Source organism: Oryctolagus cuniculus, chromosome 2 (genome assembly GCF_964237555.1).
Source record: "Oryctolagus cuniculus chromosome 2, mOryCun1.1, whole genome shotgun sequence".
Taxonomy (NCBI): Eukaryota; Metazoa; Chordata; class Mammalia; order Lagomorpha; family Leporidae; genus Oryctolagus; species Oryctolagus cuniculus.
This window is the reverse complement of record NC_091433.1, coordinates 41093298-41111164: the sequence shown is the minus strand read 5'-3', so window position 1 is coordinate 41111164 and position 17867 is coordinate 41093298. Positions and strand designations below refer to the sequence as shown.

The window sequence follows — 17867 nt, the reverse complement described above, 5'->3', positions numbered from 1 at the left end:
GTTCAGGCTTTGCTGACTCTTAAGTGACAGAGCCAGAATTTGAAATATAGTGTAACATCCGAGACTTGATCTGACTATCATATGGGATGCCAGCACTGCAGGTGGCAGCTTTACCCACTGTTCCACAGTACCAGTCTCCCCCCCACCCCCGTATTGATTTTGCTAAGCATATTACTTTTGGTGGAGGGAATCTTAGTGTTTATTAGTACTGAATTAAACCAAATATTCTGACTAGTTGACTTTAGACATTTAAACCTCACATATGTTTTCTCACCTTTGCTCTTCTCACTTTTTTAAGTAGCCACTTTTCGATGGATGAGGGAAGTAGCAATTAAAGAGAATAATGAACTGCTACTCTCCTAAATCTAAAAGGAAGAAGATTAATAAACTTTGCAGTATCCTTTTTGTTCTGTATTTCATATTTTTAAAGAAAGAAAGTAAATTAATCTTCTGATTGAGAACTCATTTTTGTTTAATTCTTATGCAGATAAAACTAGAATTCTTATGGTTTTAAATTAGGTGTTTTATGGAAATAAATTAAAACTGGATATTTCTTCTAAGATAGTTTGCTTATGAAAAAGATACAGCACAGTACAACATATCATTGTTGGCATTACATTATCGTTTTTTTTTGACTGGCAGAGTTAGTAAGAGAGAGACAGAGAGAAAGGTCTTCCTTCCGTTGCTTCACCCCGCAAGTGGCCGCTATGGTCAGCATGTTGTGACCACCGCGCTGCACCGATCCAAAGCCAGGAGCCAGGTGCTTCCTCCTGGGCTCCCATGTGGGTGCAGGGCCCAAGGACTTGGGCCATCCTCCACTGCCTTCCAGGGCCACAGCAGAGAACTGGCCTGGAAGAGGGGCAACCGGGACAGAATCCGGCTCCCCAACCAGGACTAGAACTCGGTGTGCCGGCGCCGCAGTCGAAAGATTAGCCTAGTGAGCCACGGCACCAGCTGGCATTACATTATCTTAAATAAAACTCATCTATTTGCACATAAGGCCCTCACGAGAGCAGTTCAGTCTCAGTCCTTACGGACCGTGTTAAGGTGTTGTGAGTTCCTTGTTAGCCATCCATAACTTATTCAAGGTCCAAATCCCTCTCCACACTAGCTGAAAGGAATGGTGGATGTTTTTCCTTTAGTAAAGGAATTTTGACTCTTAAAACAAAATGTCAGTTATTCATTCCAGATAAGACATATTTTGTTTTTGATTTTTAATTACAAGTAGGAATATCTTTTGCTTATTTTGGATATTTATGTGGTTTTTAGAAATAGAACATGTTCTCAGGATGTTGAAAATATGTTGCCTATGATATCAAAGAAATTTAAGTGATGATGTAAAACTTGTATAGCATACTAACATAATTATTTTTGAGGGAAAAAAAAGATCACAGCATCTTTTGAGAATGAAGTGATCTATTTTGATCTTCAAGTGAATTTTTGATAGAGCTGAATTTTTTTTTTGCTTAATTAAATTAATTTTATTTTTTTTTAACTTTTATTTAATGAATATAAATTTCCAAAGTACAGCTTATGGATTACAATGGCTCCCCCCCCCATAACTTCCCTCCCACCCGCAACCCTCCCCTTTCCCTCTCCCTCCCCCCTTCCATTCACATCAAGATTCATTTTCAATTCTTTTTATATACAGAAGATTAGTTTAGCATATATTAAGTAAAGATTTCAACAGTTTGCACCCACATAGAAACACAAAGTGAAAAATACTGTTTGAGTACTAGTTATAGCATTAAATCTCAATGTACAGCACACTAAGGACAGAGATCCTACATGAGGAGTAAGTGCACAGTGACTCCTGTCGTTGACTTAACAAATTGACACTCTTGTTTATGGCATCAGTAATCACCCTAGGCTCTTGTCATGAGTTGCCAAGGCTATGGAAGCCTTTTGAGTTCACCAACTCTGATCATATTTAGACAAGGTCGTGGTCAAAGTGGAAGTTCTCTCCTCCCTTCAGAGAAAGGTACCTCCTTCTTTGATGACCTGTTCTTTTCATTGGGATCTCACTCGTGGAGATCTTTCATGTAGGGTTTTTTTTTTTGTTTTTTTTTTTTGTTTTTGCCAGAGTGTTTTGGCTTTCCATGCCTGTAATACTCTCATGGGCTTTTCAGCCAGAGCTGAATGTTAACGCTTCCAGTATCAAAACTTACTTTATGTTGTAGGTTAAGTATCTTTAAGCTTTAGCCAAGAACATGAATAGCTTTGGCACATTTGGAATATATATATATTAAATGTTGAGAATTGTTATATTCTTTATTTTAAGGTCATTCCCCGCTTAGTGTTCTGTATTTTGATCATGCTCCTTGCTGCTGGTTGCCTGCTTAAAACCTGTCTTCTCTCTTTTGTTTACTCTTGCTAATATGTTTTATTTATTTGTGAACCATAGAACCAAACTTTTGAAAAATTGAGCTTTATAAAAATTGGGATGAATACCTCAAGAATAAAGTTGAAATGGTTAGCATGATGCTAATACTGCTTTCTTTTTGTAGCTATATCCTAGGTGTGTGTAGCAACTAGCCACATTTGACTGTTTAAATTTTTAAATATTATAAAAAATTCTGTTCCTTCCTTAGTTATAACCACTAGCTACCTTTCAGGTGCTTACTAGTCATGTGTGGCTGCTGGCTACTGTGTTGGAGAGTGCAGGTATAAAACACCCACCTTAGGAAATTATATTGCTTTTTATTTTTATTTTTTTTTATTTGACAGTTAGAGAAAGGTCTCCCTTCCGTTGGTTCACCCCTAAATGGCCACTACGGACGGCGCTGCACCGATCCGAAGCCAGGAGCCAGGTGCTTCCTCCTGGCCTCCCATGCAGGTGCAGGGACCCAAGCACTTGGGTCATCATCCACTGCACTCCCAGGCCACAGCAGAGAGCTGGACTGGAAGAGGAACAACCGGGACTAGAACCCGGCTCCCATCTGGGATGCTGGTGCCGCAGGCGGAGGATTAACTAAGTGAACCATGGCGCTGACCTGGGAAATTATATTGTATAAAGCTGTTCTAGATGGTTGGAAATTATTTTAGTAAGGCTTTGTTTTTTACTAGTATAAAGATGGAGTACAGTTGTTTAACATAAAATTAATTGAGCACAATACAGTATGTTACTAGGTATACTTAATTTATTTTCCTGTATCTCATGTTGCTTTTAAACCTTAAATTAGGTTTACTAATTTCATTCTTCTTTGTAGCCCAAAATGTAGGTTTGAATACAAACGATCGGAAACCCCTAGTAGATATTATTGTTATTGTGGAAAAGTCGAAGACCCACCATTAGACCCTTGGCTCGTGCCTCATTCATGTGGCCAAGTATGTGAGAGAGAATTCAAACCTCCTTGTGGCCATAAGTGTTTACTTCTTTGTCACCCGGGTGAGTTATTTATTACATTTTATGTTGTTTGTGCATGGTTATATCTTTTTATGTGGAGGCAAAATATTGTGAACGTTGATTTTGGAATTTTAAATTTGCCATAAGAAAATATTGAAAGGAATTACCTTTTTAAATGCTCAGTATACAAAACTTTAGAAATTGCTGGTAGAAATAGGAATTGAAACTTTTAATTTCTGACTCCTGATTTTTTTTTTCCTCTCATTGAATTCTAGGCCCCTGCCCTCCTTGTCCAAAGATGGTCACAACTACTTGTTACTGTAAGAAAGCAAAACCTATCCCTCGTAGGTGCAGTACCAAGGAATGGTCCTGTCAGCTCCCTTGTGGGCGGAAGTTGCTATGTGGACAACATAAATGTGAACATTCTTGTCATGCAGGTAAAAGGCCATTCGGGTTATGTGTTCTAACTGTAAGCAAATCTCTATTGCTTTTATAATGTTTCTTTTTATTTATCATTTTGGTTTTAGGAAGTTGTCCACCTTGTCCAAGAGTTAGTAGACAAAAGTGTGTCTGTGGCAAAAAAGTAGCTGAAAGAAGTTGTGCAAGCCCTCAGTGGCACTGTGATCAAGTAAGTGCATATGCAGTTTGAGGGGGTGGTGAGTATTAATACAGAAAGTATAGACAACTAAAAAGCAGAAATGCTATTTTGGTTTAGTTGGATTAAAAAGTGAGGAAGACTAGCAACTCAGGTGAATTATATAATGTTTTAGGAAACTACTTTTTAATTTAATAATTTATCTTTTTTTTTTGGACAGGCAGAGTGAACAGTGAGAGAGAGAGAGACAGAGAGAAAGGTCTTCCTTTGCCATTGGTTCACCCTCAAATGGCCGCCGTGGCCAGCGCGCTGTGGCCGGCGTACTGCGCTGATCCGATGGCAGGAGCCAGGTACTTATCCTGGTCTCCCATGGGGTGCAGGGCCCAAGTACTTGGGCCATCCTCCACTGCACTCCCGGGCCACAGCAGAGAGCTGGCCTGGAAGAGAGGCAACCGGGACTAGAACCCGGTGCCCGGACCGGGACTAGAACCCGGTGTGCTGGCGCCGCAAGGCGGAGGATTAGCCTAGTGAGCCGCGGCACTGGCCAATAATTTATCTTATTAGAAACTTTTTTTTCAAAGTTTAAAGCTATTTGTTGAATTTTGCATTCAGTACTTCTGTATTTTTTGCCAACTTTCTCTTCCTTCCTCTCTTTCTCTTCTCTTCAACTAATACTCTTACCCTCTTCTTGAGTTAATCCAGTTGAAGGAGAGGGATTGACTTTGTGGGTTGCTTATGTTGGTATGATTTTAATGCTGTTGAGATCTTTGGTGGATGGCCAGATTGTTGCTCCCCCTCTTCATGGAGGAACGACACTAAACCCTGCCTAGGCTTCATATCTGAGTCACGGCACCATTATGTCGCTCCCCGTCTTCGTGGAGGAACGACACGGGACCCTGCGCTGTTCTTTTGTCTGCTCGGCCCTCCCCGGGTTTGCTGCTGGTTCTTCCCGGGTTGGCTACCGTCCCTTCCACCTCCGTGGAAGGGCGGTTCCCTCTGCCACTTTCCCCACTTCTGCGGGGGAGTTGCACACCGCTGGCTGGCTCTCTCGGGGGCTGCACAGGTGTTCCTTCAGATAGATGTTCCCCTTAGATGTTCCTGGTGCATGTTGTCTCTCTCCTCCTTTATAGTCCTCTTCCACCAATCCCAACTCTGCTACCCACACGCCGAGTACGCTGCTCTCCTCCAATCAGGAGCAGGTCCTGCTGCTTATTGGTTGAACTGGAGGCAGCTGTGTAGAAGCTGTTTCTCCCTTCTCAGCACCATATTGTGGGAGAGCAGATGCATAGAATAAGTCTTAATTCCAGTAACTTAGTCTAGTCCGAGTTGCTCCCAGTTGCTCCCCACACAGATGAAGCTGTACTTTCTTTCCTTTATTTTTATTTATGTGTGTGTATATATGTCTCTGTGCATGTGTGTGTTTGTATGTAAGTATGTATGTATGTTTAAGATTTTATTTATTTATTTGAGAGGTAGAGTCATACAGAGAGGGAGAGACAGAGAGAAAGGTCTTTGATCCGCTGGTTCACTCCCCAGATGGCTGCAATGGCTGGAGCTGGACTGATCTTGATCTGCAGGAGCTTCTTCTGGGTCTCCCATGCAGGTGCTGGGGCCCAAACACTTGGGCCATCTTCTACTGCTTTCCCAGGCCATAAGCAGAGGTGGGTTGGAAAAGCCACTGGAACACGAACTGTTGCCTATATGGGATGCTAGTGCAATAGGCAAAGGCTTAGCTTACTATACCATGGTGTTGGCCCTTCCTTTATTATTTAAAATATACGCTTCAGTATGTGGTAAAATGTATGTGTGTGTATATGCATATGTAGATATACATATTTATAAGTGTGTGTGTACATTTGTGTATACATGTACATGATACCTAAAAGGGGCTTCAAAAATTTCACGGAAAATTAAATTTTAAAGATAAGTTTAGGAGTCAGCATTGGGTACAGAGAGTTAAGGTGCACATTGTGATGCCAGCATCCCATATCAGGCTGCCAGTTCAAGCTTTGGCTGCTCCACTTTCTGTCTGTTTCCTGCTGATGCTCCAGGGAAGGCCACAGGAGATGGCTCAGGTACTTGGGCCTTTGCCACCCATGTGGGAGACCCATATGGAGTTCCTGATTCCTGACTTTGGCCTGGCCCAGCCTCGGCTATTGCAACCATTTAGGGGAGAAAACCAGCAGATAGAAGATCTCTCTCTGTTTCTTCTTCTCTCTCTCTTTCTGCCTTTCAGATCATTAAGTATATATTTTTAAAGATGGACTTATTTTAGTACAAAAATTTTTGAAATGCGTGCATGTGAGGATCTTCAAAAAGTTCATAGAAAATGTATATTATGATAAAACTATGCATGGATTTCAAAATATTTTGCACCAAAATAAACATTTTATTTTCTATGAACTTTTTGAAGTACTCTTGCTTGTAAAATATAAAGTTTAATGATATGAGTAATGTAAGTTATTTGTGATTGAAAATATCTTGTACAAAGTCTTTACTAACTTTTAAATCCTTTGTTAGTACTAACTGCATTTTATTTCAGGTATGTGGAAAAACACTGCCATGTGGTAATCATACATGTGAGCAGGTTTGTCATGTTGGTGCTTGTGGAGAATGTCCTCGATCTGGCAAAAGGTTCTGTCCATGTCAGAAATCAAGTAAGACTTTTTTTTTGAAAGGAAGTGAGTTATCAAGCCATGAAAATATATGAGAGAAACTTAAATGCCTGTTATTAAATGAAAGAAGCCAATTTGAAAAAGCTGTTTGGTCTAAGACTCCAACTATATGACATTCTGGAAAAGAGTAAACTATAGAGACAGAAAAAAGATCAGTGGTTGCCAGGGTTGGGGAAGAGGGAGAGAGGAATAATAGGTGGAACACAGAGAATGTGTCATGGCAGTGAAACTATTCTGTATGATACTATAGTGGTGGATATATGTTATAACATGTTTGTCCAGTCTCATAGAATGTACACCAAGAGTGAACCCTAATGTAAACTATGATCTCTGAATGATGATGCTGTGTCAGTGTAGATTCATCATTTGTAGCAAAAGTACCACTCTGCTGGAAGATACTGACAATTGGAGAGCCTGTGCTATTGTCATTGTGTACCAGCTTGTTGGTGCATTTGTTTTTGCTTGCATTGAAATAAAAGCATAGTAGGATTGCAGTATTAGGTGACTTCCTTGAGTCTACCAGTAATAGCACGTGTATTATTATAAGATTATTTCTAAAGCTTGTCATAGTAATTTATATAAAAGCTGAGTTTTATAGTGCTTTAAAGTCTGCATTTTTTTTCTCTAGTTTAAGAGTAATTAAAAATAATTCCACATTTTATGGAAATTCTTCATAGAGGTTCATATAACCTTACTAATTTCTTTAGATAAGTGTTTCTGAAGTAGCCCATAAAAATGTGTTTCTTGAGGATAACTTGTCATATGTTAAATTTCTTTTTTAAAAGCATAAGCTTTACAGATAGGAGTATCATGATTTATTTTCATTAATTAATTTTTCTAGTAATTATTTTGAAATAAAAATTCATAGTCCAAAAGGGCTATCATTTTTTATGGAGCCTAAAGAACATGGCTCTTTTCTAATGCTGAGTAATAATGTTATCTTATTAAATTGACTACTTGTTTGCTTTCAGAGTTTTCTTTGCCTTGTACAGAAGATGTCCCAACTTGTGGAGACAGTTGTGACAAAGTCCTTGAATGTGGAATCCATAGATGTTCACAGCGTTGTCACCGAGGTCCTTGTGAAACATGTAGACAAGTTAGTCATCTCCTATAGTCATTACTTTTAAGAACTGCGTATCATTTAATATATCAAATGGGATTGTCCTATGACTGTTTTCCATTACCTACTGTCATGTCATGGCACTTGGGCCATCCTCCACTGCACTCCCGGGCCATATCTGTGTTGGTCCAGTGATCTGATATTTATGGTACAAAGCAAGAGAGAATGCTGGCAATCAAACCTAAAAATTACCTTTTGTTTGTTTTTACTTGCTGAAAGTTTGAGTTCTCTCTCAGGGTCAGTTGTGGAATGGTTCCCAGAAGACTTTCAGAGTAGTAGTATGTTAGGCCTGTTGATAATGGAAAGAAAAAAATGCCTGAACTTGAGACTTTATATGTATATCATTTTGGTTTTGACAGTACTCCCAGGTCAACAAGTAAGCTTACTAGATAATCCAGTTGTCTTTATGGAAACAAGATATACAGATGTTATTATGTTATTGTGACTAGACATAAATGATTTTGATGTGTTTTTTAAACTATTTAATATCACATTTCTACTAAGTTAAATACAAAATTCACAAGTCCTTTTTTGGGAAAAAAATGAATATTTTAGGAAATTCAGCTTTGGTTTTGGTAATTTAGTAATTTGCTATTTAAATTTTTGTCTGGAGCAGCATTTAACCTAGCAGTTAAAATGTTGGCATCTATCTGGGTTTGATTCCCATCTCTGGTTCCTGACTCTAGCTTCTTGTCAATGCAGATGCTGGGAGGCAGTGGTGATAGTTCAAGTAATGGGATTTCTGTCAGTGTAGGAGACCTGTATTATATTTCTGGTGAATCAGCAGATGAGAGTTCTCTCTGTCTCTTTTTCAAATATATACATTTAAAATATAGAGTTATTGTCCTTCATGTTGTAGTTATTATAGAAATTGCTATGTGGGATAAAACATATTAAAATAAATTATTTTTGATAGATTTTTTTATTCTTCCAGGAAGTGGAAAAGCATTGTCGCTGTGGAAAGCATACAAAGAGAATGCCATGTCATAAACCTTATCTGTGTGAAACTAAGTGTGTGAAGATGCGTGACTGTCAGAAGCACCAGTGTAGGAGAAAGGTATGTGTAGTAAGCTTGGAAAATTTCAAATTAAAATTGTCTCGAAGTTTTCATTTTTGGGTCCATTATAACACTGTCTTGACTTGTTCCTCAAATGTTCAGGAGCATTTTTTGCTTTCCATATAAAATATTAGTAAATATTCTAGATGGACTTTAATTATATATATTGGTGGGAAATCCTACATACAACATACATACATACATATATATATATATATATATATTTTAATAACAATTTCTTCTTGTCCTGTATATAATTCTCTCAGTTTGGTTCAATGGGCTGTTTCTGTTCTTTGACTTTCAAATCATTAGTGTCATTAATAGTTTCTGTGGTGGCAGAGACTTCACTTCTGTTCAGATTTAATTATTGATGCTTGGCTCACTATGTGGATGGTTCTGTTTTATTGAGTGTATAGATTTGTAATTCTTTTGAATTTCATTTTTTTTTATTATGAAATGTCTCATAAGATTCCTTGTTCTTAAATCTATTGAAATCTAATGTGTTCAGGTTTGTTTTTTTCTGTTTAGCGTTAACACAGTATACCCTTCCTCATAATTTAGATTTAATCTATTCATATCTTTATATTTAATGTGTATTAGTTATAGATGGCATTTAAATTTTATCTTATCCAAATTAACAATGCTTTTTGTGTAATTTGGGTATAGACTATATGTATTTAATATGATCTTTAATATATGGGGCTTAAATCTATCATCTTACTATTTATTTTCCATTTTTCCTTTTGTTCCTTTCCCTATTCTATCCTTTGATTATAATTTCTCAGATTTCAATGTATCTACTTTAATTGCTTATTAGTTTTTTCCATTGTCCTTTTTTTTTTTTGTTTGAGGCACTGCTTTAGACTTGTATTCTTTAAGAATCTTCTAACAATGTATTTAATGTCCTTGCTCCTAAAATAAAATGTATGCTTCTCTTCTTTTTATTCTTTGTATTTTGTTAAGTCCCAAATACAGTGTTTTTATTTTTGCCTTAAACAGCTAACTTTAAAAAAAAAAAGATTTATCTTATTTATTTGAAAGAGTCACAGACAGAGAGAGAGGGAGAGACAGAGAGATACAGATACCTTCCATCTGCTGGTTTACTCCCTACGTGGCTGCATTGGCTAGAGCTGGGCGAGTCCGAAGCCAGGAGCCTGGAGCTTCATTCTGGTCTCCCACATCGGTGCAGGGGCCCAAGTATGGGGGCCATCTTCCACTGCCTTCCCAGGTGCATTAACAAGGAGCTGAATCAGGTGTGGAGCAGTCAGCTTATGGGATGCCAGTCTCACAGTCAGCAGCTTTACCTGCTATGCCACATCGCTGCCCCCCCCCCCCCAATTACTTTTTAAAGAGTTTGAAAAAATAATAAAAACCGTGTTTGACTTTTATCATCATTCTTAATTTTTGATGCCTTAATTCTTTTGTGTAGATTTGATTTCATTTTCTGTCTGGAGGTTTTTTGTTTGTTTAAGATTTATTTATTTATTTGAAAGGCAGACTTACAGAAAGAAATGGAGAGACACAGAGAGAGATCTGCCATCCCCTGGTTCACTCCCCAAATGGCTGCAAAAGTGAGGGAAGGGCTAGGATGAAGCCAGGAGCCTGGTATGTGGGTCTCCCACGTGGGAGACAGGAGCCCACGTACTTGGGCCATCTGCCTTTGCTTTCCTAGGTACATCAGTAGGGAGTTGGATCAGAAGTGGAGCAGCTGAGACTCCAGCTGGTGCTTTTATGGGATGCTGGTATCACAGGTGGCGGCCCAACCAATGCATCATGCTGGCTCCTGAAGAATTTTTTTGTTTAAACATTTCTTGTAGTATTGGTTGTAAATTCTGTCTGCTTTGTCTAAAAATATCTTTAACTTTTGTGTAAAACAATTTAATGTAGAGTTCTAATTCGTTTGTTTCCCTCATGCTTAAAAGATGTTGCTGTATTAAATTTTTCCAATAAAGAACTATGATTGTTGTCTTTTTTCTGTACATAATATCTCTCTCTCTTCTGGTTGACTTTTATGGAGTGGTTTGTTTCTGGTGTTCCTTGGTGTAGGGTTCATCATGTTTCTTTGCCTTAGTTTTCATTCAGTTTCTTGGATCTGTAGTCTTAAGTTTTCATCAGATTTTTAGAGTTTTAAAATCTGTATCAGATTTTTTTCTATCTTCCCCTGCACATCAGCTCCTTTTTTTTTTTTTTTTTTTTTTTTTCGACAGGCAGAGTGGACAGTGAGAGAGACAGAGAGAAAGGTCTTCCTTTGCCGTTGGTTCACCCCCTCAATGGCCGGCGTGCTGAGGCCGGCGCACCGCTCTGATCTGAAGCTAGGAGCCAGGTGCTTCTCCTGGTCTCCCATGGGATGCAGGGCCCAAGCACTTGGGCATTCCTCCACTGCACTCCTGGGCCATAGCAGAGAGCTGGCCTGGAAGAGGGGCAACCGGGACAGAATCCAGTGCCCTGACCGGGACTAGAACCCAGTGTGCCAGTGCTGCTAGGCGGAGGATTAGCCTGTTGAGCCGTGGCGCCAGCCCATCTTTTTTTTTTTTTTTTTTTTTTTTTTTTTTTAGACAGGTCTTCCATCCTCTGGTTCACTCCCTAAATGGCTACAATGACCAGGGCTGGGCCACGCTGAAGCCAAGAGCCAGGAGCTTCATCTGCGTCTTCCACGTGGGTGCAGGGACACAAGCACTTGTACCATCATGTCTGCTTTCCCAGGCCATTAGCAGGGAGCTGGATTGGAAGTGAAATAGCCGGGACTTGAACCTGCGCCCATATGGGATGCTGGCGCTGCAGGCTGGGGCTTTACTGGGTCTCTAACCTGCTGTGCCACACCTCTTGAGACTTAAATGCTTGAGAATGGGCTGGAGGGAAATCTGTTCTAGAAAAAGTGGTCACAGGGAGCAGGTCAAGCCCTGGCGGCACCACTTCTAATGCAGCTCTTTGCTAATGCACCTGAGAAAGCAGCAAAGATGGCCCAAGTGCTTGGGCCCCTGCATCCATATGGGAGACGCAGAAGAAACTCCTGGCACTTGGCTTTGGATCAGCCCAGCTCTGGCCATTGCAGCAGTTTGGGGAGTGAACCAGTCGATGGACGACCTCTCTCGCTCTGTCTTCCCCTCTCTCCCTCTCTCTCTGGAAGGAAGGAAGGAAGAAAGGAAAGAAGGAAGGCACCCGTTGCAGGCTGCAGCTTATGTCACTACACCACAACACTGGCCCTTCCTCCATCTTCTTTAATTAATGGATGGTCTATATTTATAATGCCTCTTTTGATGTCCTTATCTATTTATTCTGTCATCTCTCATTTCTGGGTCTGATTCTGTTCCTTGATTTTTCTACTCCTTTGTGGGAAATACTTGACATTTTTTTGTACTTTTTTTTTTCTGCCTGTATTCCTTTACATATATTTAAGGTTTGTTCTGGGTTGAAGTTAAGTTACTAGAAACCATTTCATCCGTTTTAGGCTTGATAGTGTTAGATGTGACCAGAGTACCCTTTTGTCTATGGCTAATTTGGCTCCCTGTACTGAGGCAGTAACTGTTTTGAGTACTCTGCATATTGTCTGTGTATCAGGAGACTGTTCTGTTTTTTGAGGAAGACAAACTATTCCACGTCCTGTACAATCTCTGAAAATTATGCCTTCTCTTCCCACTGGTTTTCAGATTTTGAGTAGTTTCTTCTCACACATGTACGACCAGGGCTCAGCCAAAGACTCAAGAGGTCCTTTCTGGAGTTCTCTGGAGCTTTTTCTGTATTGTTCTTTCCTTGGCACAGATTCTAGCCACAGTGGCCCTTCTGAACTGTGAATTTTGTCTGCTCAGCTTGGTGAGACTACTGAATTCTGATTGTGATCTTTCTCTTTGTGCTGCAGCATTGATCCTTCAGGTATAAATTGATGCCACTGTAGGGCACCTTGTTTGGTTTTCATCTCTTAAGGGTTACTGTCCTGTGCTGCCTTATTGCCTGTCTGAAGACTATAGATCATATCTTCTGTCTGGTTTTTCAGTTGTTTGAGATAAGGAGGGAAATCTAGTCATTGTTACTCTATTACAGTCTGAAGGGGCCACATAATCTTTTCCCCCATTGCACTGGCAAAGTGATAGTCAGATAGTGTTACTCAGTAAATATCTCTCCAACTGAAGAACAGTTTTGACTTTTAATTACTTTTCAGTAGTATGTATTTTGTTTTGTGCTATTTTTATATCTGAAGCTTGTATTTATGTAATTTATAATCTTGAGTTCCTTTAAGACATTTGTGGTCTATATTTCTACTCCAGAGTTTGGGTATGTGAGAAATCAAGGAAGGAGTTGGGATGGCAACACAGACTTTAGATACTTACCTGGTATTTGTGAAAGAAAAATTAAGGCAGGTCATAGATTTTTCACACATTGGAAATCTAGGAAGTGATAAAATAAGGAAAGATAATTGGTCTCTTATCCCATAGCTTGAAATTTACTGTTAAACCAATTTATATATTAAAGTGATTTTATTATTTGTTCAGTTTATTTGAGAGGTAGGGAAAAATAAATAGGGATAGCTCCCATACTCTGATTCACTCTCCAAATGTCTGCAACTAATGGGGATTTGAGCTAGTCCAAATCTATGATCTGGGATGTCAGTTCAGGTTACCAGCTACTTGAGCCACCACCTTCTGTCTTTTAGTATGTGCTTTAGCAGGAAGTTGGAATCAGGAGCTGAGCCAGAACTTGGACCCAAGCATACCAACCCAAGTTGGCTGAACCAACTGACATTTTAATTAGTAGGACAAATTTCCATTCCTGATTTTATTTTTATTAAATTTAAAAAATAACCAGATGAATGATCTAAATTTATCATAGAATTTGCTCAGATCTATTCCTTTGGTTGGTATTGTCGACTTCTATTGGGGTGGGAGCCTTTTATTTCTGCTAAGGGCCATTGAATATTTATGATATCATTATCAACTTAAAAATTAGCCTGTTATAAATTTATTGCATTTTGAGTCCCATCTGCACTTGCATTGGCAGGGCTAGACCAAATGATTTTGTGGGCCTATTTGGCCAATGAGCCAGATGTTTCCCATCTCTGCGACATAGATAAGGAAATGAAATTATATGATGGAAATATTTTTCAGTCATAGACTAATTAACTGAAGGGGAAGAATGTTTGGTGTGGCTTTATTTAACGAGGTCATTGTCCATTTGAATATTTCAGTTCTTAATAATAGTATATTTACTTAACAGAAGATTGATACTCTTGAATACTTTCATTCTTATAGCATAAAGACGTATCTTTTGCTTCCCATAATTTCTATGAAAACTAGTAATGATATTCATATTATGCATGAGTTTTCAAATTACCTATTCTTTATATATTGCTTTCTCTTCAGTGTTGCCCTGGAAACTGTCCACCTTGTGATCAAAACTGTGGACGGACTTTAGGATGTAGAAACCATAAGTGTCCGTCTGTCTGCCACAGAGGTAAAATTTAACAATAGCTGTAATTTCATGTTTGTATTTACATAGAACTTTATAATTAATAGAGAGCTTTCACATTCATTATCTTACTTGATGCTCTTAACAGTGTTGAGAAGAATAGAAATTTGCCAGCATTCCCATTTTATGGACAATGAAATGGAAGCTAATGGGGTTCGGTCAGGGAATGTGCTATATAACAGTATGGTCAAGATTTGAATCCAGGTCTTTTGAATATAAAAAGTTTTCTTCTTCCTTGACACCTCATTATTGTTTCTTCACTTCCTCCTAACCTTCTCCATTGATTTTTTAAAATGAAAACATTTTTCATTTTTATTTTGAATTTTATACATTTATATGGAATTAAATGTAATGAGGTACTGGATATATCCTAAGCTAGTGGTTCTCAAACATTTTGGTCCGAGGACCCCTTTATACTTTTTGGGAAACTAAAGAGGTTTTTTTTTTTTTTTTTTAAGGATTATTTTACTTATTTGAAAGTCAGAGTTACACAGTGAGAGAGAGAGAGACAGAGAGAGGTCTTCCATCCACTGGCTCACTCCCTAGATGGCCGCAATAGCCGGAGCTGTGCCGAACAAAGCCAGGAGCCAGGAGCCTCCTCCGGGTCTCCCACATGGGTGCAGGGGTCCAAGGACTTGGGCCATCCTCCACTGCCTTCCCAGGCCATAGCAGAGAGCTGGGTCAGAAGAGGAGCAGCCAGGACTTGAACCGGTGCCCACATGGGATGCCAGCACTGTAGGCCAGGGCGTTAACCTGCTGCGCCACAGCGCCAGCCCCAAGAGCTTTTGTTAATATGGATTTTATTCATTGACTTTTATTGTATCTGAAATTAAATTTTAATAATATTTATTATTTTGTCTTAAAATGACAAAATAAGTCCATTATATCCTAATCCAAATAGCATAATTTTTGAGAAAACCAACTATAATAAACAATTTTTTATAAAGATTTATGTATTTTATTTGAAAGAATTATAGAGAGAGGAAGAGACAGAGACAGAGATCTTCCATCTGCTGGCTCATTCCCAAAATGGCTGCCAGGAGCCCACTTGGGTGCAGAGGCCCAAGCATTTGGACCATCTTGTGCTGCTTTCCCAGGTGCATTAGCAGGGAGCTGGATTGGAAGTGGAGCAGCCAGGACTCAAATCTGTGCCCATATGAGATGCTGGTGCTGCCAGCGGTGGCTTAGCCCACTATTCCACAGCACCAGCCCCACTGATATTATTTTACATTTTTGCAAATATTTTCAGAGCCTAGCTTAGTAGAAGATACCTTGATTCATGAATCTGCTTCTGCGTTTAGTCTGTTATGATATCCATTTGTCACCAGCTTGTTCAAAACTCTATGCTTGTGAGTACTTGCAGTCTCCTTGAATGGGTCTAAGGGACTCATGTGGTCCCACAGCTACATTTTGAGAATTATATCCAAAGTTACAAGTAGACGTTTTTGATTGTCTGCTGAGTACCAGGAGCTGAGATTATAAGACTGTACAAAACTGACAAGTTCCTGTTCTTACTCTCCCTTCATGGTAGGATACAAATAAATTAATGTAGAGATATTAGGTAGTGACAAGTGTTAAAAGAAAGCTAGAGTAAAATTAAAATTATGATGATGGGAATGGAGTATACACTGTACACTGTGACCAGGGAGGACTTTGAAAAGATTTCTTTTGAGAGGAGACCTGAATGAAATAGGGGATCAAGCCCTCTGGACATGGGGGTAGGGTAGCGTTCCAGAAAAGAAAACAGTGATTGCAAAGTAAAATGCTCAAAGGGACAAATGGTAGGATGTGAGGTCACAGAAATGATGAGATAAAGGTTTTTGGGAAAAGGAGAATATGTATAGAACCCTGTAGACATTGTTAAAACACTGGCGATTAAATAGGAAAACTGACTAATTACATGACTATTTAAAAAGTTGAGTCATTAGTTTAACTTTTTCTAAAATGTCAGGCCTGGTTAATTTTTATCAATTTATAACAAACATTTATAGTAATATAAAAGTTCAGTTTCCTCATAAACTACTTGAGATATATATATATGTATATGTATATGTATTTTAATGTATGTGTATATATGTATACACATAATAATAAGAAATAAGAGAAAATTGTAGCCCATTCTGATGAACGTATTTGTAAACATTTAAAAATTTTAGCTACTCGGATTCAGTTATCCAGTACTACAACTTTAATCTGTCATATCCAAGTTGGGTTTATTCTAGCGATAGATGTCTGACTTAACGTTAGATAATTTATTTTTATTTATTTTTTAGATTTATTTATTTATTTTAGAGGCAGAGTTACAGACAGAGGGAGAGAGGGAGGAAGAGAGAGAATCTGCTGGTTCACTCCCCAAAGCTGGGCCCAGCCGAAGCCAGGAGCCAGGAGCTTCTTTTGGGTCTCCCACATGGGTGCAGGGGCCCAACGACTTGGGCCATCTTCCACTGCTTTCCCAGGCCATTAGTAGGGAGTTGGGTCAGAGTGGAGCAGGCAAGACTCGAACCAGCACCCATATGGGATGCTGATGCTGCAGGTGGAAGCTTAACTTACTATGCCTCAGTGCTGGCTCCAGCTTTAGTTAATTTAATAATGTGATTTAACACATTAATGAATTAAAGAAGGAATGTGTAAAATGATTGATAAAATCCAACATCTATATTTGGCAAAAATTTAATTAGAAATAGATGGGGACATTCTTACCCTGATTAAAAGGCTAGAGCAAACATATTTAGTGGAGAAGAACTGGAAACTTCTGCCCCCTCTCATAATATTTTGAAGCAAATCCTGTAAGATTTTCAGTATTAATCTCTAAAAGATTGTTTCTTAACTGAAAAATAACTAACATTTTCTTCATATCAATAAACATCTTGTGTTTAGAATTTCTTGTTATCTTAGAAGTATCTTCATTTTTTTGCTTCAGTTTGTATGGCTGAAAAACTTAGATTGACATATTGTAATCAGTCATGTGTCTCAAGTCTCTTAATTTTTAATTTCCCTCCTTCATTCTCCCCACCTCCCTTTTTTTCCCTGTGATTGATTTATTGACGAAACCAGGTTGCTTTATTTGGTTTCTCAGAGTCTGGTTGCAGATTGCATTTCTATGGTATTATTCAACATGTTTTCCATTTCTTCCAAATTGTTAATAAGAGTTGTATCTAGAAGGTTGATCAAATTCAAGTTTGATGTTTCTTGGTAGTGTTTAGTTTATTTTTTCAACATGCTTAATTAATCCCCAAAAAAAGCTTATTAGCCCCTGAAAAAAAATTTTCCCTGCTGGGAAGTAGGTGGATGATAGACTTGTATGACTTTCACCATTTGTTTAGTCCATATATATAAATAAAACTATTTTCTCATACCATTGCCCATCATTCAAGATGCCTTCATTATCAAAATTATCACTTATAGGGAGAGGATACTAACTGTATGTTTATGTGATGAGTAAATGAAAAATTGATTTATAATTCTTTTAAGATCAAAGGCATCTGTATTTGCAGTTTCTGGAATTACTAAAACCATTGACCCACTCATTAGTCATCACACTAAATTCTCTATATGCTCTTTTTTCATTTTGAAGGTAGTATTCTTGAAGCTATTTTAATTAGTCATGTAGACAG

The 17867-nt window shown here is 38.6% G+C and overlaps 1 protein-coding gene across 2 annotated transcripts in view; it reads left to right on the top strand.

The window, feature by feature from the left end:
• Window positions 1-17867, top strand: part of NFXL1 (nuclear transcription factor, X-box binding like 1) — a 55784-nt gene that overhangs the window by 14469 nt on the left and 23448 nt on the right. For both annotated transcript variants that reach the window (XM_008248592.4, XM_051842509.2), the window contains exons 6-12: window positions 3210-3388; window positions 3622-3783; window positions 3874-3974; window positions 6484-6598; window positions 7588-7712; window positions 8671-8793; window positions 14148-14238. In XM_008248592.4, coding sequence (XP_008246814.1) covers window positions 3210-3388; window positions 3622-3783; window positions 3874-3974; window positions 6484-6598; window positions 7588-7712; window positions 8671-8793; window positions 14148-14238 — 896 coding nt within the window. The remainder of the gene's footprint in view (window positions 1-3209; window positions 3389-3621; window positions 3784-3873; window positions 3975-6483; window positions 6599-7587; window positions 7713-8670; window positions 8794-14147; window positions 14239-17867) is intronic.